Source organism: Parasteatoda tepidariorum, chromosome 3 (genome assembly GCF_982258835.1).
Source record: "Parasteatoda tepidariorum strain Cologne lab strain chromosome 3, Ptep-v5.0, whole genome shotgun sequence".
Taxonomy (NCBI): domain Eukaryota; kingdom Metazoa; phylum Arthropoda; class Arachnida; order Araneae; family Theridiidae; genus Parasteatoda; species Parasteatoda tepidariorum.
In genome coordinates, this window is record NC_141757.1 from 120438792 (window position 1) to 120464712 (window position 25921).

The window sequence follows — 25921 nt, forward strand, 5'->3', positions numbered from 1 at the left end:
AAGGGAGTTTGTACACTCTAAATAGGTAATGTTGAGAGGCCAAATTTCATGCATCTTTTTTAGAAAAACTAATTACGATGGGAATCTGAAATCTTGTGTGTACATTACAGACATATTTGTATTTACTTTAATAAAAATTTGTCGGCGTGTATCATCGTTTTTTTTTTAAACAATTCTTAAATAAGATGCTTTCTTTAATTGGTAAAATTATGATTTTCTAAATGCATATAAAAAAAAGTGTTATGGATATCAATAAAATTATACTAGAGAATAAATACATACACATGCCAAACATGAGATAAAATTAAGGCATATTTACTGCATATATTTTAAGAAAAAGGCACGCAAGTGGTAAAAAACATTCTCTTCGATAATGCAGCTCTCACTCACTCACTCACACACACAGATATATATATATCAATAACTTTTAAATTAAAATCACATCGCACAGATACAAAATTTGAAATGTAATAAAATGTCTCATATAATATTTATTAAGAAAAAAAAGAAGATTTAATGAAAAAAGTTGATTAAAAACACAAGTTAAACTGACTTGTTAAACTAATAAGTATCCTGTATTATTATTAATTCCAAAACATTTTTTACACACTAGAGAATCACAAGCTCTACTTATTGTTATAAAATAATTTACATACTCGGTGGCATTCCCATTGAAGGCCTCATCATCTGCATACCATTCATCATTACAGGATTCTGTAAGCCTTTACCACCCATCATTGTTGGCATTCCAGGTAAGTGCATTATATATTTAGGCATAATGGATCGCTTTTCTTCCTGAAAATGATGAAAAAATAAATTCCAAAATGAGATAAATAGATCGTGTTGGAACATGAAAAGTAACCTTTTAAGATCAGTTAATATGAAGGACACATTTTTTGAAGCAGGCAGAGAAAATTCTAACCAATAAAATTTTTCTAACACTTCAGACAGGTTGCTCTTTCTTTTTATTCCCCTTTCTCTGCTTTATCAAAACGTTTCAGTCTTATTACAATATTATTTTATTATAGGTTTGGTTACAGTACAGATATACAACAAGGATAGAGACTTCAAAGAAAAGGGATTATATATTAAAGCAATACACAACACAAACAGGGTGGAGCCTCATAACAGTTTTGCTTTGAAAGACCTCATAAGTAAGATGATCTTCAAAACTAGGTGTCAAATTAGTACTCTAAAGATACTTGGATATCCAAAATAAACATGACTCCAGAGAAACGAACACAATGTTTATTTCATATGGACAGCACAGGAGGGAATAAAAATATAACAAATATGAGAAAGTAAATAATTGGCACAGTGCCATCTATTGATATTAATTTTAAACATTATTTAACACTCCCCACCATGCATCCATTTATTGGATGCATTAAATATTTATTGCACTTCTAGATTATACAGTCTTTCAATGGGTCTTTTTACAACATTGTTTTCCAATTGTATCTCACATGATCTAATTTTTCCATCTCTAACTGTAAACAAACTTTTAATCCTTCCTAATTTCCAATTATGGCGCTTAACATTATGCTCTCTCACGAGAACAACATCGTCAACTTTATAAGTATTCAAATTTTTTGATTGTTTAGAAAACATAACAGATCTTAAGTCTAATAAATATTCCTTAAAAAATCTTTTCCAAAAATGATCCAACAATAGTAATCTATATTTCCACTTTTTGGTTAATTTGACATTAAATTAAGATTATTTGGAGAAGGTAAAGTAGTTAAACGTGACCCAACAGTAAAATGTGAAGGAGTTAAGGGGTCGGCTCATGTAAATCATTGTAAACATAAGTTAATGGTCTGTAGTTAATAACCGATTCTACTTCAGTTAATACAGTAATTAATTCTTCATAACAAAGAGAAGTTTCACCCAAAACTTTTTTCAAGCAATTTTTAACAGATCGAACAAGCCTTTCCCAAAAGCCTCCCCACCATGGGGCACCTTCCACAATGAATTTCCAATCTAATTGATGCTTCTCTAAGAAGTTACACACTTCATTATTTTTACACATTTTATACAAATATTTAAGTTCTTTATAGGCAGACTTAAAAGTTTTAGCATTATCAGAATATATAACTTTACTAATACCCCTACGAGCAAAAAATCGTCTTAATGATAGCAAAAAACATTCAGTGCTTAAATTAGATATTAATTCTAAATGAATATTACGAGTAACAGCACATGTAAATAAACTTATATACACTTTAGAATTATCCTATAAATACAATTGCCCTGAAAAATCAATCCCAGTAATCTCAAATGTTTGAGATTTCTCTACTCTATCAATAGGTAAAGGTGAAATAATTTCTTTACCCCCTTTAGCTGTAATTTTTTTATAAATTCTACAATTATACAAAATAGATTTAACAAATTGTCACCCTTTTAAAATCCAAAACTTACTTCTTAAATGAATTAAAGTTTCATTAACACCATTATGTAATACTTTTTCATGACAATCATAAACAATTAATTTTGCAGGATAATCATTAGAAAGAACAATTGGACATTTTTCATACACATCTAAAGATGAATTAATTAATCTAGTTTTCACTCTTAGAATACCTTTATCATCTAGCATAAGATTAACATTAGCTAATTTACAATTTTTATCTACACTTTCATTTTGTTTAAGATTTTGGATTTCTGAATAAAAACTCTGTGCTTGGGACATTTTAATCTAGTATTCCCAAGATTTTTCAGCTTCCAGTACAGAAATCGGACCTGGGCACTTTTGTTTTGTCTTCAGAATATTAATAAATCTGAAAACGTAGGATGTCACACGCACTAATTTTAGAATTTTACTGAACTTTGAAATGCACAAAATAGACTGAATTTCACAATTTTTAACAACAGGTGTCACATCACATCTTTCTTCATCACAAGAAAGTAATGCAATTTCAGAAGAATTTTTATCAGGCCAGTTTTCTTCTGATTCGGATAACCAAGAAGGACAATAGGCCCACACACTAAATCTTTGATTTTTACACCACGGGTTATCTTGTCAGCCGGATTATCACTGCCTGGACAGTGATACCACATTTCTGCTGATGTACTTTCTTTTACTTCACTGACACGATTTTTCACAAAAGTTTTCCAACAATATGCTGATCCTCTAATCCAGTTGAGCACAATTGAGCTGTCAGTCCATAGACAAGCTTTTGCATCTGGAAATTGCTCCTGCAAAACTTTCAACAATCGCACTCCAATAACTGCAGCTTTGAGCTCCAACCGAGGCAAAGTCATTTTCTTTAAAGGAGCTACCTTTCCTTTGGCTAGAACAAACGCTGTTCGAATTTCACTAGAAACGGTGAATCTCAAATAGATAACAGTTCCATATGCAGTTTGCGAAGAATCACAAAATACATGTATTTCTAAACTCTGTGGAGTCTCTCTCGATAGAAAATACCAACGTGGTATATTGACTTCACATAATCCTTGTAGTTGGTTGTACCAGCAGTTCCAATTGGCTTTTATTTCTTCTGGCACCGGTTGATCCCAATCAATGCCATCTAGTCAGAGTTTTTGAAACATAATTTTTGTTTGAATGGAAAATGGCGACAGGTAGCCCAAGGGGTCGAACAGTCTTGATGAAATCTAAAGAATAGTTCTTTTGTCGAGTTTCTTTTCTGAAGGAGTATCCACAACATCATCTGGTGAGTAGGTAAAACAATTATCTGTTGAAGAGTATCTAAGTCCAAGCACCTTTGATGTAGCTTCAGGCATATTTAATTTTAATGTTTTACTTTCTGGGAAAAATTCTTCCTGTAATTCTTCCGAATTAGTGTTCCATTTGGTTGAATTCATTGATGCTTCATCCATAATTGTTTTAGCTTCATGATAGACTTGACGAGCCTCGTGCTCTGAGTCTACTCCGGTGATGAAATCATCAACATAGAAGGAATTGCCTAGTAGTTGAACTGTCTTAGGATAAATATCTTGAAATTTCTTCAGATGATGCTTAATACAGGCAGCAAGCAAAAATGGACTGGCTTGGCTCCAAAAATTAGTCTACAAAATCAGTACACTGCAATTTTAGGAATTTGTAAATCCAACTCATCATCAAGCCAAAGAAAACACATGGCATATCTGTCCTCTGGAGAAATTTGATGAAATGCCTTCTCTATATCCGATGTCATAACTACTCGATATTTTCTAAAGTTCAGGAGAATTTTTAGTAAATCCGGTAAAAAGTTTGGTCCATCTAAAAGGCAGTCATTGAGAGAAAGTTCTTCTTTTTCTTTTGATGAAGCATCATACACAAACCTTAATTTTGTAGTTGTGTGTTCAGGCCTTATTACTGCATGATGAGGAATATAGTATATTACGTCACTGGATTTTGAATCATCACCAATTTTTTCAATTATTTTTTTCTTTAATTGCCTTTGAATAACTTCTTTATATTCTTCAAATAATTCTAAGTTCTTCCTAAATGTTTGCAATGAAAAAACAAAATTTTGCATTTTTATAATTATCTTTAAGTTTTATTTTTTCTACCTTCCACGGTAATTTAATTTCATATCTCTTTTTCTTCTGAGTGATTGATGAAGAAAATAATTCTAAAGCTTTTTCTGTTTCTTTCTCTTCGCAGATATTTTTTATTCCAATTGATTCGGTTTCCCAAAACATTTTCAAGGACTCGTTTATACTCAGATTTTCTTCCAGGGTCAGATTAGTCATAACATTCCTCAATTAATTACAGTCTGAGGAGGGAAATTTCCCTTGCACACACCATCCGAAAATAGTTTCAAGCGCAACCGCAGAATAATTAATTCTTTTAATTTGATCATTACTAATAGACCACAATATGTCGGTGCCAAACAAAATCAAAACATTTTCACCCATAAATCTAGAGTCACTCCACTTAGGCTCTAATAACGTTATTACAAGGCTCTTTAGTTTATTTTTTATTTGATTACTTGGCACTTTTATGTTCGCTGATGTAATCACTGAAACTTTGATGAAATCAAAAGTGATACTTTTCTCAGGGTCATTAATATTTCTTAAAGTTAATTCTACGATTCTGTTTTTATATTTTTCGGGTGATTTTCACCAAATATATGAATTTGCATTTCTTTTTCTCCTTTTACTTTTAAATTTAATTTTCCGGATAATTCTTTAGTAATAACAATAATTTGAGAACCTCCGTCAATTAAACATCTTACAAAAAATGATTTTGAGGTCCTTCTGCTATAGCATTTACATTTTGTAAAACTATATTAGATCCAAATTTAGATGAAGAATTTTGACTTACTTCTAATGTTTTGGACTCCTTCTCTTCTTCTTTGTCATTCAAGTCCGATTTGAAACAAATTGAGTCATGATGTTTTCCTCTGCATTTTTTACACGAAAATTTATTACTGCATTGAGTGGACATATGACTTCTTCCGAAACATAAAAAACACCTTTCTTTTCTCCTTAGGAATTCTAGCTTCTTTTCAATATCAAAAACATTGCAGTTATACTTTGAATGATTTTCACAGTCACAAAAAATGCATCTATAATTTATTGTTGACAAGGCGGATGCAGTTCCAGGTTTATTTCGATAAAAGTTAGATTTTCCCTTCTGCTCAAATCTTGGCTATAATTATTCTTCGCGTGACTAACTAAGCTTGCCGCTTCACGACAGTTAATTTCCTTTTTCAAAAAACTTAAAAGTTCTTGTATATCAAATTCTTTTTCTGATTTCCGACATCGATTGAATTCAAAATTTAGTTCTTCTGGAAGCTTCTGCTGAATAATTGGGCATAGTAAATTTCCATAACTTCCTGCAGTTACATTTAATGATGACAGGCTTCTTATTTGTATTTCACATTCATCATATAGTCTTCTTAGAGCTTTTAAGTTGGAAATATTTCGAATAGGTACAATAGCAAGAAGTTTCGTCATATAAGAGCTTATCACAATGTCCTTTCTTCCAAAACGCTCTTTCAGAATCTCGATAGAGGAATCATAATTCTGATCACTAATGGCAAATCCAGATATGGATGCGAGAGCGCTTCCTCCAAGCAAGGATTTCAAATATGCAAATTTTTCAGTCTTTCGTAATTCGTTGTTATGAATAGCTGTTTCAAATTGATTATAAAAATCCAACCACTTGGTAGAATCTCCGTAAAATGTTCCTATTTGCCGACTAAGGTAGGTTCATTATTTTTTATTCAGTTTCAACAACAACAGTTTTGTTTCTATCACTTTCGATATTTATTTCAGAATTAGAAGAACATCGAACACTATTTTTTCTTGATATTCTTGGCAGGTGGTTATTTCGTTTTTGAACTCCTGTTCAGCAACAGTGTATTCCAGTTTTTCATCCAATTGTTTTAATTCCATCATTTTTGCATTTAATTGCTCACTTAAATCCAATTAAAGTTCTGCTTTTCAGGATCCTGTGAAACATCTGCCAAACTCGCTTCAATTTTCGATATTAATTTCGTAGTTAGCTGTCTTACCAAAGTTCGTTTCGTTTTTTGATTCCCTAACAATTCTTTCATAGTCATAGTCCTAAATTAATTTATCCAAGTATTCTTAGTTTTCTATTCCATAAAAAGGTCCCCTATTCCAGGGATTTCGGCACCATGTCAAATTAGTACTCTAAAGATACTTGGATATCCAAAATAAACATGACTCTAGAGAAACGAACACAATGTTTATGTATGGACATATGGACAGCACAAGAGGGAATAAAAATATAACAAATATGAGAAAGTAACAGGGCGGCCACTCAAAACAGATTTCAAATTTCCCTGATTTTTCCAGGTTTTCCAGGCAAAAATCTTAAAATTTCCAGGTTTGTGTTTTTTTCCTTTTTTCTTATAAAGTGTAGGATGTTTACAAGAAAAGTGTCTGTATTATAAAATATCTTATTCAAAATGTCACTTTTCAAACATATCTTGAAAAAACAATTTTTTTTTACAAGATATTTTTTAATTATTTTTCAATGTTCTGGTACAACATTAATTTTTAAAAAATTAAGACGTGGAGAAAATAATATGTTTAGCTTGCAGAATATATTGTTTTTATTGAATAATTTTAATTGTTTTTATTGAATTTAATGTGTTACTTTTAAGTAGTATTTGCTCAAAGTGTACCTACAAAATGAAAAAATCAGAATAACCAATTAAACCTTGGATAAGTATTGTTTAATATATTTTCATTAAGGAAAAGAAAACCGCTTCAGGTAATTTTTAATAATTATATTACATCAATAATTTTTAATAATTACAGTGACTCCCAAAAGTGCACACTCACTTATAACTTATATTTAAATAGGAAATAAAAATTCAATAATTAAAATGAATATTTCACAATGGGTATTTGATAATAAGATGTATAATCAATTCTTAGCAAAACTGCACGGAATATTTTAAAAACAAAGCAAAACTTAATTTTTTTATCAAATAGTAACAAAAATGTTACCCCACAAAAGTCATCGTACATTTAAATGTTTTGGATCTCAGAAAATTAGAAAATTAGTGATTACTTAATCAATGTATTATTGATTATGAAAGATTTTGATGATTATTTCATATTATTACAACACAAATGAAAGAATGTTCTCAAACAAAGCAAAAAAAAATGTTTAACCTCAAAAGACATTTAATTATTAGTTTAACATTAACAGTGAAGGTAACATTGTGAAAGTTATGTACTTTAGTAATTATTAACATATGGATATTCAAAGGTTACGCAAAAGATTTTCCTCAAAGAGCATCAAAACAATTCAATTATCTAATAATTGACTCGAATCATTTTTTTTTTTTTTTTTTTTTATTTATTTATTTAATTAAAATTATTATTATATATATATGTCATATATATCATCCGGTTCTTTGACCAGGGTATCATAATTGATCTTCTGGTTTCTTTGACCAGGAATACCTTCTGATTCATTTTTGATCAGGAAACTAAAATTAATAATTAACGTCTGGCTCTATTATGGCCAGGGAAAAGTAAAGGAAAAAAAAATTCTGGTTTAATTTACCAGCAAAATCGTTGAGCTCAGGTATTACCCAGAGCAATCGGGACATATTTTTCCCAATTAGTTTAATAAATTGATCCCAAAAAAAATTTTGATGCATCTGTATTACCAGACACGATTCAGGAAATTCACTATCCCAAATATTTTAATTTTTTTTTTTTTTTTTTTTTTTGTAATAATTCAAGTAAATATTAAATTATCAGATACTCCAGTAAGAAAATCGTAACACATTCAAATATATAAGCCTAGCAAATCTTACATCAAAACATTGATTCACTAAAATTGAGAACATGACATAACAAAAAATTTGGAAAGAGCCAAATTTGAGAACATTAGATAATAAAAAAATTTGGAAAGAGAATTATTTTTTGAAAAAAATGATAATAATTGACCAAAAGAAAATCCAAAAGTAAACTGCTCATCCTCCATCATGAAAAAAACCCTTCATTTTTGAAAACATCACTCAATTAAGAGCAAATTAGTAAAAATTAGAAACATTAAAAAAGTTAGAAGAGATAAATTTATAAATGCAAAAGTCATTGATATTGTATAACAACTGCTACAAGACCCCGCTGTTCCACGGATATGTAATGACCAGCATCACACACAACGATGCCCAAATAACACTCGTCACACATATATCAATAAGTTAATTACAAAAATTATTGTCAAAAAAATTATTTGTTAAACTATAAGGATAAACCTTAGAGATAGTGATATTGTTAAAATTATCAGGCATAATTATTGGATTAGCATAAGTTCTATTACGGGTTTGAATTGGGGTCATCTAATGAAAAATATTAAGTAAATGATAGTATCAATTAAACAAGTATTATTACTAATTGTAACCATTTGGTAACCTCATGAAAATAATATAAACATTGAAATATAATAAATTTTAGTACCAAGAAAAACACAATTAAAAAATTATGTAACCCTTCAAATTAATCATATAACGATATACTTGCATAAACAAGAAATAACAACCATTAGAAAAAAATATTGTCATTAATTATTTCAAAGTGCAAATAAATACCCAAACATTTTCAAAAACCAATCAATTGTAGTATAATATATTAGAACACTAATAATTTAGCAATATAGGAGAGTAAGACATTGGCAATACCTATTAAAAATCAATTCAATAACCTTTCAACAAAATAATCAATTAAATTATTAAACATGACCTGATTCAAAAGCATAATAAGCAAAATTTTTAGTACACATAGAATTTACCAAATATTAATTAATGATTATTATTTTAACCAATTGCTGTGAAAAAATTTTATAGAATAAAAGGAATCTTATTTTTAAATTGTTATATGAAGAATTATTTACCAAATCTTATCCAATTACTACTTATTATTTAATCAAAAATATTTATATTAATCATCCTAATCAAAATCGTTATTTTTAATCACTATTATAAAACAATTGTAATATTCAATTACAGAAATTATGACAAATAATTATTATTATCTCAACTTAAAAAAATTATCTATTTGGTTATTGTATGAAACAAATTAGTAAATAACCAAAACAAGATATTAATGAACTAATCAAAACATGAAGTGTATTAAAAAAATTTGATTACATTGCATAATTTATTATTGTTTATTTGGCTAATATCAAAAACTATTGAAATAAACAATTCATTTCCTACTCCAAACTTAAAGAAATTTATTGAAATTAAATGTATTAAACATTGAATAATATTATCTTACTTTACTCATAGTAAAAAAATTTAATTTGAAATAATACACATTCCTCGTTACTGGTCAAAATAAATATAGTTAAAAACTATATACACCAACCGAAAAGCGGAACGGCACCAGATGACCTGTTAAGGTTGGGTATAGAAAGAATGAAAAAGTTGCAAAAAAATAACAATTTAGAAAAGAGAAAAACTAAAAAAATAATGGCCGGGTGAAACATAGTTAGTTGTACATTTTACGAAGTTTGGCTAACCCAGAAAAATAGTAATTCTTCTTCTTCAACAAACAGTTCTAGAAGATAACAAGTATATTCAAAACACATACCTTTTTTTTTCCATAAAAAGATATCCAGTCCTGGATCGGAGATGAGTTTAGGATGAAACAAACAAAAACTTTTTGGCTAGTGAAAAAGAAATCAGTCCAGTTCTTTTTTTGAAAAAAAATCACTATTGTTTTATTGGAGGAAAAACAAACTAGACAAATCATTATGTTGAGGCACTACATCATTTTAGGAATGGCTCATGCCAAGGATGTGGAACTAGTGATGACTGGAACAGGAGTGAAAACGGACTGTGGGGGATTTCCATCCCTGACGGTAGTTGGTCAGCGGATCATCCTTTAAAAAAACTGGAGATTTTATCAGGAGAGTTCTTTAGTAGGCATTTAAAACCGATTTATCAGGAAAATTCTTTATGAAGCATTAATCCAATTTGTCAGGAAAAGGAAAGTTCTTTAGTAAGCAATTCATCAGAGGCAATGAAAAGGACAGCATGGCGATCGGTGAGCTATTTTCAGCGAACAAAGCCCAACCTCAAAAGAAGATGGCGCAGAGAGGCCATCCTTCGAAAAAAAGCTTCTCCACCTTAGGGAGGTGGGAGCAAAAATGTTAAAAACTCCGTTAAGCGGAGAGCAGCAAAATTATATGACATCAAATTATCGAAAGCTACTCGTCTTTCGCGCTCTTCCTTTTTATAAGATACAAAAACTTAAAATTGAAGTTGTAGTGCATGTTGTGCAAGTTAGAGTTAAATTACCTAAAAATCACGAGTTGAAACGAAAAATTGATTATGCGTTAAAAGTTACGGTTGAGAAACACAACAAACACGCGGAGATGAAAGAATGCCGACGACCAGTGGAATTCTCAGAAAAAAAGGGTGGAAACTTCTCGAAATAAAGGGGCTCTTTTAAGGAGCTGGTAAGGAATTTTAGGGGGAGAATGTCCAAATTGCGCTACCGCTTAAGGGGCTAAAGAAAGATGATGAAATAAAAGAATGTATTACAAAATTAAAAGAATTAGTATTATTGATTAAAAAAAACAGGATATTTATAAATTAGGCTGTGACCTAATGTCACACCTATATATTCCTTAGTCATTGTCAGCTTTTTTAGGTAAAAAGATGAATAGTTTTGAAATATCATTTCTGGAATGCAAGCAACACTTACAAACTTTCGATATTGTGATAACTATACAATTCAAATTTTGAATCAAAAAACTAATATTTACCAACAAAACCGTAAAATTTGATATTAATATATATTAGTTCTAAAAAAAAACTTTTTACAAAATAAAAATATACTATAAAAGGTTAAAATGAAATGCGTGATTGGTTGGTTTGCTGAGAAAAAATAATTTACAGATCTCTTTGAATGGGAGTTCAAAAGCTTTCAGAAAAAGAGTGCATTATAAAATCTATTATTATTAAATTATAATCAACTAATTTTTAGAGAATTTAATAAAGTTAAAAATACAAAAACATTTTTTCAAAATAGAAAAAAATTACCACTCTCAATTGCGAACAAACTTGAATCATTGTGTGAACACGGACAGAATTTAAAAACCGAATCCTAACCCTGTCTTTCACATCCACCATAATCTTTGCCTTTCCTAAATTGCACAGTCCCATAGTCTGCATAGAGATCAAAGACATTTGCTTAGCAACCATGGAAAAATTTTATGTTGTATTCTAGTTTAACAGGGTTATAATGGAGCAAATTTTGATGAAAGCAAAGTAAGTTGATGATATTTTAACTGTTTGGAGATACATTTCCGCCTAAAAAATGTGGGTATAATGGATGAAAAAATTTAAATTAAGAAAATTATTAGCAAATAATTTAAATTAGTGAAATTAAAAAAATATATAAGAAAAAATTTCCAGCTTTTCTATAAAATTTCCAGGTTTTTATCCAAATTTCCCTGATTTTTCCAGTATAAAAAAAATTCCCTGATAATTCCAGGTTTTCCAGGTGGGTGGCCACCCTGTAAATAATTGGCACAGCATCATCTATTGATATTAATTTTAAACATAAATTTTAGACATTATTTAACACAAGGAATGGGGTTCAACAGTTTCTATTACGTAATAAGCTTTGCTTCGTGTATTTATGAGGAAAGATAAACTTCTTTGCATGCTTCAGAACCAGTGTGATTGTGTATATTTAGAGTAAAGGACGGGCTTTTACGAGAAAAATATTTACATTTGGGTTTTTGAACTTAGCATAGAACAAAATGAAAATCTGACTAGTTGTCTATTATTGTCTACAACATTACAATTATGAAAATTTATGATGACACAGAGTGAATAGGTAAATGAATGTAACAAGGGAATTATGAATGAATGAGTTCATCAATTTGAGAAAAACAAATAAAAAAGCTTTTAACTTTTTCTACTCTGATGTGGCCTCTAACTGGACATCAAATGTCACTACTGTGCTAAAATTTAATGCTTTTATAACTTAATATTTTATGACTTATTTGATACATAAAATTATTGTATTATGTATTTTAGATGATTCAGTGCTTATATTAGTTTACATTGAATTTTAAAGTACTCAGAAGGCAAAGGGTTAAATCTATAATTTACAACCTATAAAGAGTTTTTTTTTTAATAATTTCAATTTATCATCTATGCAAAGGCTAACAAGTGAATTGTAGCTTGTACTAATTGTTACTGACCCATAACATTCGCGGATTAAAAAATTAGGTCTTATTTATGCACAATAATACTCAAGAAAATGTTTCTTACCAGAGAAACATCTTCATCTGGATGCACTATTTTACTTGATGCAGTATTAGTTTGGCTTGGAGGAGCAGTACACAGGCGTTTTGCGTCTGGGTTGGTTTGAGGACTCAATGAAGCTTCTAAACAAAACAAAATGTTTTTTTATTATCAAAATATAGTAAGTAATAATACTATATTATATAAAAGAGATTTCAATCTTGCAGCTTAAAGAAATTGTATATTAAAAAAAAAAACACAAAAAAACAAACATTATATTGAAATGTGTTAACACACCTTTAATATACTCTTCTCTAATGTAGTTCCAGCTTTTCATATTTTAATATAAATATTACGAGGTTGTATATGGAAAAGCTTTTTCAACAATTCAAATTTAGCTTTAATTTTTGCATGAACAAAGCAGTGCCCAGGTTATAAAAAATTAAAAACAAAGAGAATAATTTTATTCCCGTATAAGAGACTAGAATTACATAAAGATATTAAAAAAAGTTTGCTTAGAATCTGATATGATTAGACAGTTGAAATTTTATAAAAATTTCTTAATGTTAGAAAATGAAGCCTCATGCCATATCATTTGAATAAAAAAGAAACCCACCTATTACTCTTATACTAATTGTGAAAAGTAGATTTAGGTGCAGTGCAGTAAATATTGTTTAATAGCTTTACATGAGGAAGGAGAAAAAAACCTAATTACATCCATCACTTACAAAACAATATATGCCTTTGCAGAAGTAATTTTTACTTATATAAAAGGATCTGATTGTTAATAGCTACAATGAAAAAGTTCATAAAAAAAAAACTTTAAAAAATCAATGTAGTTTAATGTTAAAATATCAAACCTTAAAATGTTCCTACTTACCTGCACTGTAAGATACTGGTACTCCAGAATGAGACTTCATAGAAGCTATAAGAGGCAGCAACATAAAAAGTCAATTAAAAATAAGAGAAAACAATAATTAACTACATTACTACATATGTAATAGTAGGATTGATTCAGATCATGTTATTCGAGTTATAGTGCAAAACTGTCTACTTTATTGACTTACTTCAATATTTTCTCTTCAATCTGAATCCTCGTAATTGCTAATAGCAATCTTCTCCTAAACCTGATTGCATATGTGTGTTATTAATTTAGTCTCTACATAGTCTTACTATGGGCGTCACAGTCATTTGGTTTTTGAAATGGACAAATAAATACACAGAATAGTTCTCTAAATTTCACTTGTGAATTTCTTAATTTATATTTAACTAAAATGAATTTAAATCAATATAAAATCATGAAATTTTTCTCTACTTATCTGAAATATTCCAGGAGACTTAAAGAGATTTCCAATTATTGAGGGGGACATATACTAATTAACAAAAAGTACCACACTTCTTTTAGATACTTCATGACCATTAAAAATTTTAAAAAACTCTAATTTCTTCTTTTAGAAATGACTTATTGTCCAAAATTAGCATGGACGTATCGTATAATAAATAAAAAAAGTACCTGACACATTAGGTGAGGAACTTCCACTATAAGCAGGAAATGTTGGTCTCGATGACGTTGTCATCAGAGGTTTAAAATCTGTGCCCACAGGGGATTGCGAAGATGATGTTGATGTCTAAAACAAGAGAAAGGGACAGTACATTCAATACCATTAGGTTTAGTTATTTTAAACATTAATGTAAGTGGATAGAAAAAAAAAGTGAAAAGGTACAAATCCTTTTCAACTAATCTGTAACACCATGGACAAACTGTGAAATTGGTCTTTATAGCATAGAGTAAACTATGAGTATAAAATGTTATCCATTATCGGGTAAAGTAACCAGTGAAGGAACACTTAAGCTTTGCTTGCCTTTTAAAAAATCATATTAATTTCAAAATTCGTAATTTTAGTTAAATGACAGTGTCAACATATTTGTTACTAATTGCAAATTATGTAAAAAAATTGTACACAACTTACATAATATTGTTTTAAAGTTTTGGAGGTTCAAATAACAAGTAGTAAGAAGACCAAGTGAAGGAACAGCTCTTACCAGTGAATGAACACCCAGTAAAGGAACAGCTCTTACCAGTGAATGAACACCCAGTAAAGGAACACTTAATTTTGGTTATTTTTTAATGCTCTTTATGAATTTGTAAGCCATACAAATATTTAAAAGGAAGCCTATTCTTGAAATTATAACATATAAATACTTGGAAAATGTTAACTTTTTTTTATAATCATGAATTGAAAATTAAAGAGTCAACATATTGACACATACTGTTCATTCACTGGAAAATCTATGCCCAGTAAAGGAACATGTCTATTCCCTCACTGGTTAGAAGTTGTTTTTCGTATTTTTAACATACTTTTGATGCGGAACATCACTAAAGGTACAAGAAAATTAAAGTTTATCTCTTATTTTCAATAACTTAGAAAAAAAACCGGTAAAGGAACACTTGCTCCTTCACTGGTTTTTCATCGTTTGATGATCCAGTGAATAAACACCCCCTTATTGCAGTACTTTATTATACTATGATGCTTAAAGAAAAGTAAAACGTAACTTCAATAGCTATATTTTGAATTCTCTTTTTCACAGTGAGAAAAATAAAACTATTGCATGCAATTAATTCCACTTCAGACATATAAATACAAACACTCACCTTATAATTTTTTCAAAGAAACAATGTGTTACAGAGATAATAACAAATTCAAAAATTTTTCCAGAGAAGTTTATTTGACCAGGTAATCCAAAACATTGCTAGATGACTTCCTATTGTTTGGCAGTAAGCTATTGTTACCAATCAATCTAAAGAAAAACTTTCAAATTCGTATTTTTAATCAATATATATGAAATGTTCCTTCACTGGTTGGTATACCCGTTCTTAATTTTCAAAAGAAAAAATTTGTCAGCTGAAAAAAATAATTCTGCAATAGTAAAAAAAATATATATTTAAATTATTTTTTGTATTCATACAAATTAACATCTAAAATTTAATATTTAATAAATGAAATGAATGATAGTTAAATTAAAAAACTAAATAAAATTAACAATAAAATAAATTTGCATTCTAAGAGTAAAACTAAATTTTTACTAAAATTATAATTTAGATTTGAGCAATATAGCACAAAATATGCTAGCAATGGTAATTTATACTCTTGATAAATTATTTTTAAACTTACCTGAGGCATAGCTGAAGGAAATAATGGTTTTGATGGTGCTTGGGTGCTACCTGACACAGTTGATGGTGGCATTATAGGTGCACGGGGCATTCCTGGCGGCATCATTGGCATACCACTGTCAATAAGCATGCAATTAAAAATTATTAACTTTTTTAAAACTAGATTATCCATTTAAATACACACACAATATATATACATGTATGCAAAAAAATCAGCTAAGTTTCTTTTACTAAACTAAAAGCTTAAAATGTAGAAAATTCTTGCATTTAAGATAAATACTATAACCAGTTTCATGTTAAAATACATATGCCCAACAGTTATTGCCGCTAGCAATGATTAATTGTGGTAATAAGCATTAGTGGTTATTGATGTAATAGGTATCTAATATACTAATATAAAACCAACTCTAAAGGATTCCATATACTAGTACTGTAATATGCTAAGTATAAAGCAACCAGTTTTTTTATTTTCAAATTTTTTATTTTGTTATATTGGACTTTAATTATTTCTATAAATCGTACAATTTATGTTAATCTTAACGGTTATAGTAACTATTGATATTATTCGAGACAAAATCATGCTTCAGATTTTTTTTATATAGAATTAGAAGATTTTTTTAATTTGAAAAATGTTAAAGTCAAAATACTTCAAAACAAAATTAAACCCTGTTCCTTGATTCTTTGTATTAAAAAAAATTCTTGATTTCTGTTTAGATTGATAAAATTTTAAGCTTTTAAGCCTTCATGAAACTGAAAGTTTTTTTTCTCCTCAGTAAGCAGAGGATATATCTTTGGTTTAAAAAAAATATATGCACATTTACTGCATTACCAATTTGCACAGTTCACAATAGCAAGATGATATAACAATGAAAATAAAAAAAACATATGAGAAAATGATAAAGCTTACCCAGGGGGCATAAATCCAGGAGGCATGCCTAAAGGAAAAGATACAGAAAGAGTATGAAAATTTAAATTCATTACATTGTATAAGAACATACACATTTAAAAAAATTTGTTTAATTTTTAAAAAAATAAAATAAAATGAGATGCACAATTGTACTGTTGACATCTTTGAATATGTTATCTGTTCCATGTAAACCTGCATTAACTATATATCGTATTTACCACCATGTATCTATAATAAAAATTAAAAAAATATTAACAAGGAATTAATAAAGTCACAGAATAATCGATCCCCCCCCCCTTCAAATCAAACTTAGATGATAGAAAGGTTAATCGCTGAGAATAAAAAAGTGTAAATATTATAACAGTATTATGCTTAAAATAGAAAGATAATCTAAAATAAATAATTCAACACACTAAATGGTAAGACATGTGATTACAGAGCAGATATTGCTACCAAAGAAAAGAAAAAAACTTAAAAGAATGCTTTTCTCTTTGTGGTTTAAAAGTATCTTTTTGAAATAGGGTGACCTGAGGTAATTCCTGATCAAAAAATGCAAACATCTATTTTGTGTAAAAACTATACAAGATAGAATTTTAATATTAACTGGAAGTTTGAGGGTTTATGAGATGAGTCCCATGCTACCTTCAATTGTTTGAAAATCTAATTAGAATTTAAAAGGTTTTAAATTTTTAGTGATCAGGAATTACTCCTTCTCTTGATCATTTCTGGGGTAATTCCTGATCACTTCTGGGGTAATTCCTGATCACTTCTGGGGTAATTACTGATCACATCTGGGGTAATTACTGATCACTTCTGGGGTAATTACTGATCACCAGTGTTTTATAGTAAAAGGGCTGTTTAAAAATAATTATACAATGGTAATTAACAAATAAGACATCAAGATCAAACAAATAAACCGAAAAGATATGTTTAAGTAGCTAATAAAACGATTTATTTAACAGCAAGAATAAAGATTAACACTTTAAATTTTCCAAAAATCTTTGCATCTTGCCATACATTTTAGGCAAGCAGCCAACTCATTCTCATGTTCTGCTGGAATATAAGAAAGAGTTCCTGCATGGGTTACTTTTGCTGGACTTTTTAACTTCATTAAGTGAACTTTGGCAAGAAGAATAGACTAGGAATAATAATGAAGCTTAATATTAATAGTGTTTTAAAGGAACAATACAGAACAAGTTTTGTTCCTTTTTAATAAATGCTTTAATTAAAAAAAATCTATTCAATTCTGTTTGTTTTATATGTTTTTTATTAAATGAGATTAATTTACTTTTGGAATTTGAGGCTTGTTTTTAAATGTTATTTTTATCTGATTATCTGCACTGATACTTCACATCAAACTAGGAAGGAAAAAAAAGTCTTTATTCATGAAAGAAAAGTTATTGATCTTTTCATGAAAGGTTGAAATCTGCTCATTTTTAGTTATTAAACATTTTATCATTCAACCTATAAGTAAAAATTCTATAAAAACGACCTTAATTTCCTCTAATTTTTTTTTCATTAAAAAACTAATGTTTACCTTAAAGACTGATTACTTTTGGAATTTGAGGCTTGTTTTTAAATGTTATTTTTATCTGATTATCTGCACTGATAAATCTTCACATCAAACTAGGAAGGAAAAAAAAGTCTTTATTCATGAAAGAAAAGTTATTGATCTTTTCATGAAAGGTTGAAATCTGCTCATTTTTAGTTATTAAACATTTTATCATTCAACCTATAAGTAAAAATTCTATAAAAACGACCTTAATTTCCTCTAATTTTTTTTTCATTAAAAAACTAATGTTTACCTTAAAGACTGATTATCCGGACTTGCCGAAGTTTCCACAAATCTGGATTATGAATTTTCACAGTATTTTGAATTCGAGATTTTGGTAGCCACCAAATACCAAAATTTAAAGGACATTCCTAAATGGTAAATAATTAATTTTCACCAGTAGGGTGGCCTAATTTTTAAAAATTTGCAGAGAATAAAGGATACTTCTCATATTTGTTAAACCATAATATGACCATTACTACTTTTCTACATCATCAATTACTGATATTATTAATGCTTAAAAATCTTAAAAAAGAAGTATTACCCTTTATTTTTATAAATATATTTCACCTTTTTAAACTTTGTGATATGGCGGTTTTAAGAGTAAAACAGATTCTACATGAATCATCAAAAAAAGAAGAAAAAAAGATGAGAAATAGAAAGTAATTAAATGAATAAAAGCCCACCTTTATTTAAGCCAGAAGATGGTAAGTCTTAAAAGAAAAAGAAAGCACAGTTAAAAGAGTTATTTATATTAGTAGTATTTAGAAATAATATGGATAAAGAAAATGAGAATTAACTAGAAGAATAGAGAGCCAAAAATACACATAAAAAACAGTACTTCTTGGTAATCCAGAGTGATATTTTGATTGTAAATATTAATTGATAACAAGAGTAGAATTTTTATTTTCACACTTTACTTCAGCAGGCCTTTTCTCTTGTAATTAATAAATTTTACTTTTACATTTATCTTTTTTAAAGCAATAAAATACATCAGGATAATAAATAAAGACAATAAAACTTTATTTTGAAAAAAAATTTAATAAATAAAAGTATAATTTCAATATTCTAGCAACAGCATGATAATATCAATTATTATCAATGTTGTGTTCCTATAAATTTACCATAATTTGTCTTTTAATCTATTAAATATAAGTTTAAATTTATTAATTTATTATCTAAATAGATTAATTATACATTAAAAGATTAAATTATTAATGATACATTAACATACTAAAAAGATTAATTATACATTTGTAACTCATGTTAACTTTAAACGGAATTTAAACAATATTCGTAATTTTATAGTAACAGCATTGCGTTAATGTTCGTTCTCAATACTTTATTCTGTAGCTCACTTGCCTGCCCAAAAATGGTTGAACATTCTTATTATAGGTAGTTTCTTAATAGTACAGTAGGGAACCGATTATCCGGAATGATCGGGACCATCGCTATTCTGGATAACTGATTTTTCCGGTTTTCCGAATTGCTACAAAAAGCTGTTTTTTTAATTGCTAAACCCAACTAAAAAAATAAATATTTGGAAATAATCTTAAAAAGAAGAAAAAAAGATTAAGTAATACACTAATGATTAATTCCAAAATGATGGTTAGGTAAACATCTTTCAAAAAAGAAAGAAAAATCCTAAAATCTTACGAGGAAAAAAAAATATTAAAAATGGCGGAAAAATTTACCGAATTTCGTTTCGGTTTTCTGATTTACGGATACCGGGTTCTGTACTGTATTAGTTTTATTGAAAAGATAAACATAAAGCTAAAATTTGATATAAAAAAAACCCCATTAAATCTCTATTTGTATATAGATCTAAAATTTTTTTTAAAAATAAAATTTAAAATGGAACAAATTAGAGCACTGTGTTACCTAAAACTTATAGTGAAATTTTAAATAAATTCCTTACCCATTGGCATTGGCCCCATAGGTCCAAGTGGAGACTGTCCTGGCATCATGGGAAATCCCATACCAGGCATTCCTGGCATCATTCCAGGAATAGGTGGCATGCCAGGCATCATGCCCGGCATGGATGGCAATCCTGGCATAGTTGGTCCAGACGATTTGTCTGGAAGACCAGAGGAATCTTCATCATCCGAATTTCTAACCTCTACTGCGAATAGAAAAGTTCATATCAATACTTATTTAGAAAATAATTAAAATAAGGAAAAGGTTTTATAAACATTACTGCAAAATATAAGCAAATATGCATAAACACAATAAATTAAATTTGTTTAACCTACTTAAAGTGAAACAAGCTTAAGTCTAAATGTTTCCATCTTACTCAAGTAAAAATATATAAGTACAGAAATTTCCAGTAAAGAGGCCGCAATATTGTACATAGGACGCCTATTTAAAAATTGCTGAATTTTTTCATTTATCACTACATGAGTTATTGTTAACACTACAATTTCATGAGTAAAGGGAACTTAGGAAGAACATTTAGTTATAGAAATCACAATAAATTATTAATAGTTAGTCTTCTTGACAAAAATATTAAAAAATAATTAGCAGAATTCATTTCGATGCAGAATCCTACTAACAAGAAATAAAATGTATAATATAATGTAACAAGATATTAATTTAGTAATTTAATACTTAGTAATTAATATAAGTAATACTTAGTAATTTATTTTAAAAGTACATAGATTTTAAAAACTGCTTTGAAATTTTCAAAATCAAAGAAAGTTCTAATTTTTTTTAAAAAATAAAAAGATTCACAGATGAAAGATTGAATTAATTTATATGTAAGTTTTCAAACCTTACTCATAATTATCACTTTATTCATAATGATTGAAAAATGCAAAAATTACAAAAATGGAAAGTTTATTAAAAAAATAAACTGGTTAGAAAATGTTCCCAATTTTAAAGTAAATTTCAATCTTTATTAATATAAGATTCTATAATAATAATTTCAGTAATTTTTGAGAAAATAATTTTTAAAAAAAGTTTTCATAACCGATAGGAAAAAATAGTCTCAAAACAATAGTCAAAAGTAAATTAGCATATATGGTCTCTTAATCCACCACTTAGGCTAATTTGATAATATTGAACAGTTAATTTCAATTGCTTTTAAATAAAATGATAATAAAATAATCTAAATTTTTTGAAATTATTTGCCACAGCATTTTCTAATCTGTAATTAGTTGTGAGAACAACACCTTAAAGCAAACTTTTTAAAAGAACGTTTTATAAAATTACTCATGAACACTGAAAAATCTTAAAAGCACAAATCAAGTAAAATTAATAAAATCTTAAATTGGCCATTACTTTGTATAAGTAGTGATCCAGTGTTTTCACTACAGCGCGAGAACGCGAGAATCTCGCATATTTTTTTATATCCTCGCATTAAAAAATGATAACCGCGAGAAATTCGCGCATTCTATAAACCTATTTCAAAATTCGCGAATTTCTCGCATTTTGAAAAAAATTTCTCATTTGCGCCATTTAGAATAAAATCCGTTTCACTTTTCTTCCTGGATCTTTTATTATTTCCAAAATCTGCCCCATTATCTAACTTCCCTATTTACCAGTATTGTTCAGAACCTTTAAGAACAACAGAGCACCATCCTTCCGAACCACGGAACCTCTTTCAGAACGCATTTCTCTGCAACCACGTGTTTACCGTAGGTAAAGTTTCTTCATGTAAGATGTTAAAATTTTTTGCTCGTTAATGTAAGATGGACAAATACCTTGTAAAGCCAATATCTTCTACTCCGAAACGGACAAATGAAAATGAAACAAATGTGGGTAGAAACGATCAAAACGAAACAAATACGCATTTGAGCAACCTAATGAGAATAGCTGATGAAAAAGTAGATGTAGAACATTTTCCATTTGATGATGCTGCAAAAATATTCAATGCTTTAAAAATTAGAAGATATTCAAAATGCATTATGATTAAAGAAATGATTTTTTTTTCAAGTCTCTTAGTGTTTTTTTTTTTTTTTTTTTTTTTTTTTTTTTTTTTTTTTTTTTTTTAATTTTTGAAGTCTCACTTAACTTTTTGAAATCTCACCCTGTTTTTGAGAAAGGGTGAGAAATTCTCACCCATTTTTTTTCTGAGATGAAAACACTGTGATCGGTCGTTCGAATGCCAACTTCACATTTTAGAAATTACAAATAAATCTGAAATAGATATTGTGACAGCAATTTCGGTTATTCAAAAAAATGAAAGATGACATAAAATTTAGGAAACGTGTTTATTACAATATAAATTCCAATTTAAAAGAATTATTCTAGCACATAAAATATAAATTACATTTAAAAATAATTTTATAAATATTTTTAGTAATTAAATTTCACTTAATCTGATATATCTGGGACATTTTTAATAAATGTGTAATTAGTTGTGAGAACAACACCTTAAAGCAAACTTTTTAAAAGAACGTTTTATAAAATTACTCATGAACACTGAAAAATCTTAAAAGCACAAATCAAGTAAAATTAATAAAATCTTAAATTGGCCATTACTTTGTATAAGTAGTGATCGGTCGTTCGAATGCCAACTTCACATTTTAGAAATTACAAATAAATCTGAAATAGATATTGTGACAGCAATTTCGGTTATTCAAAAAAATGAAAGATGACATAAAATTTAGGAAACGTGTTTATTACAATATAAATTCCAATTTAAAAGAATTATTCTAGCACATAAAATATAAATTACATTTAAAAATAATTTTATAAATATTTTTAGTAATTAAATTTCACTTAATCTGATATATCTGGGACATTTTTAATAAATGTGTAATTAGTTGTGAGAACAACACCTTAAAGCAAACTTTTTAAAAGAACGTTTTATAAAATTACTCATGAACACTGAAAAATCTTAAAAGCACAAATCAAGTAAAATTAATAAAATCTTAAATTGGCCATTACTTTGTATAAGTAGTGATCGGTCGTTCGAATGCCAACTTCACATTTTAGAAATTACAAATAAATCTGAAATAGATATTGTGACAGCAATTTCGGTTATTCAAAAAAAAAAAAAAAAAAAAAAAAAAAAAAAAGATGACATAAAATTTAGGAAATGTGTTTATTAAAATATAAATTCCAATTTAAAAGAATTATTCTAGCACATAAAATATAAATTACATTTAAAAATAATTTTATAAATATTTTTAGTAATTAAATTTCACTTAATCTGATATATCTGAGACATTTTTAATAAATTTTAAAATGTCATTAGTTATTGAACTCTCAATTGGAGCCCTTTATTGTCAGAATCCATCTGAAGTTTTAAAATTCTATTTAAAACTGTAATTTGTTTAATATATATATATATATATATATATATATATATATATATATATATATATATATATATATATATATATATATATATATATATATATATATATATATATATTCTAATCAGAATCTAAAATTTTCTATTTAAGAGTTTTTCAGATTGATTTTTAAATTAAACCTTTTAGAGAAATATTTAAATTTTTTACGATTATTGAATTGCGAATCAGAATAATTTCTATTAATTGATTCAAAGAAAAAAATTGAAATTTTTGAAACAACTAATATCTATCATGTAAGAATCTTTATTTTCTAAAAATAGTAAATGATCTCTAAGTCACTAATAAAATTTCTTGCTTGAAAAATTTAATTAATTAGTTCTTTTTTCTTTTATTCTATTGCCCTTGAAATTCAGAAACAACAAATCAGATAGAACAAAAGAAGATACTTCAATCACTTTTACAAGCTTAGTTTCCAATGGTTTTTATTTTAAAGACAATCTTTTAACATTATATTACTACCACTCATGAATTTTTACATCTTGCCTTATTTAAAAACTAATTCATCTCCTTTTTTTTTTAAATATTTTTTCAATAACATTTACAAAAGATATACTCACCTTTATTGTCACCCTGTCTCATCATTTCATGCACTCGAACATCATCCTCAGGGATGCCTTCCATTCCATATATCTCAACATCTACACTATTTCTGGAGGTTAGTGCATTAGGCACTTTTTCAATAGCTTCTTTATGTACCTAAACAAATTTAGCACATTAAATTAAATGCCATTCAAACTAATTTAAAATGATCTTCATAAATATATTTACCTGCATACAATGAATAGCTAAACCAGGTCCCGTGAAAAGCTTCTTGAAACATATATGGCATTTGAAATGTTTTGCTTTTTGATGCTGAATTAAAATTTTTTCATCTTCAAATTCTCTATTGCAATACCTTTTAAAAAACTTAAGGAAAATACAATTTTACAAATAAATTTTGATCTATATCAATGAAGACAGTATCTCAAAAAAGAACTATGAGTATTGTTTTAAGTCAAAATAATTCTTTTGCAAACACTGCAGAACTAATTAACTATAATTATGTAATTTTTATGTTTGAAATTTTATACTATAATCGAACAAAAATTCTTCATAAAATCATGTAGTAGTTCATTTCATTTATATAATTCAATCTAATAATAGTTAACTACAACTGCCAAGGCACTACAAAATTTCTGTGGTTTCAAAACTTTAAAAAATTAATATTTTACAGAGGGATAATGCTTTTGTCTGAAAAGTTCCTCTTCCTGTGGAGAAATTTTTAAAAAAAAACTGATAAAAATAAGAATTTATTCTATTATGCCGAATTTTATTTATTTATTAGTTTGTTTTTTGTATTATTATAGACACCGCTTTCTCCAAAATTGCGACATGGAGGAATGGCAAAACTGCACAGCAACTCCTTTAATCGACATATATAGTACGTTTACATTATAACAAATCTTATAATACCAATATGGTTTGTTTGATAAGTGATTTCATTTCCTATTGATGAGACTTGGGTTCGAATTCCCATATTAATTCATATACTGCTCTAGGTTGTCACTGATAACAGTTCCGACATACAATACCTCCATTGGTAGAGGGATCATGTGCATTTTTCTATAATCTTGCCCTCGAGCTAACGATGGAGTATTTTCAAGTTTTTTTTTTATACAAATGTAAAGAAAATGTGAGCTTGTTTAAATTCTGATGTCCTCCATGAAAGTGAATTTGTCGTAAAACTTTACCAAGAAGTTTCCCTTGTACTCCAAGTTCGGTTCAAAATAGCAAAACCACGGGTTTTAGCGCTAAAAGCAAAAATCATCTGCATGAATTAAAACCAGTACTAAAATAAATACCTTAAGTCTTGCAATAAATTAATCTTATTACATTTTCTCATTATTATTTATTTACTTATTTTTTGGTAAAGCGTAAATTCTATTTATTTATTTAGCAAGAATTTTGTATGAAATGAAAAATATTCTCATTTAATCATTTAGAATTAACATCTTTTTTTGTAAATGTACATGCATTGCAAGGTCTATTTCCCTTCCCTTTCTTTTTCATTAGTAGATTGACGGCAAATACAGATTAAATTTAATATGTTTTAAAACTTAAAAAAACACATTAAAAAAATTCTCAAAATAAGAAATAAAGATCGTAATTTTTTGCAACGTAATTCGTTGCAACTTGGAAATTTTTTGCAACGTATAAAAAAACTAGTTCAGTGTAATTTTAATAAACTTTTTAAATGTGAAAATACTTATTCTTTAAACAAAA

At 27.9% G+C, this 25921-nt stretch overlaps 1 protein-coding gene across 4 annotated transcripts in view; it reads right to left on the minus strand.

Annotated features, from left to right (window-relative positions):
* LOC107441833 (BUB3-interacting and GLEBS motif-containing protein ZNF207-like) overlaps nucleotides 1-25921 on the minus strand; it is a 32612-nt gene that overhangs the window by 1197 nt on the left and 5494 nt on the right. The window contains exons 2-11 of one of the 4 annotated variants that reach the window (XM_087159990.1): nucleotides 24428-24554; nucleotides 24217-24355; nucleotides 20257-20457; nucleotides 19025-19051; nucleotides 16787-16814; nucleotides 15881-15995; nucleotides 14221-14335; nucleotides 13588-13632; nucleotides 12735-12850; nucleotides 657-795 (exon numbers count right to left, since the gene is read on the minus strand). In XM_087159990.1, the coding sequence (XP_087016116.1) occupies nucleotides 657-795; nucleotides 12735-12850; nucleotides 13588-13632; nucleotides 14221-14335; nucleotides 15881-15995; nucleotides 16787-16814; nucleotides 19025-19051; nucleotides 20257-20457; nucleotides 24217-24355; nucleotides 24428-24554 (1052 nt within the window). Of the gene's footprint in view, nucleotides 1-656; nucleotides 796-12734; nucleotides 12851-13587; nucleotides 13633-14220; nucleotides 14336-15880; nucleotides 15996-16786; nucleotides 16815-19024; nucleotides 19052-20256; nucleotides 20461-24216; nucleotides 24356-24427; nucleotides 24555-25921 lie in introns of all 4 variants that reach the window. The other 3 variants (XM_087159989.1, XM_087159991.1, XM_087159992.1) reach the window with 3 other exon arrangements.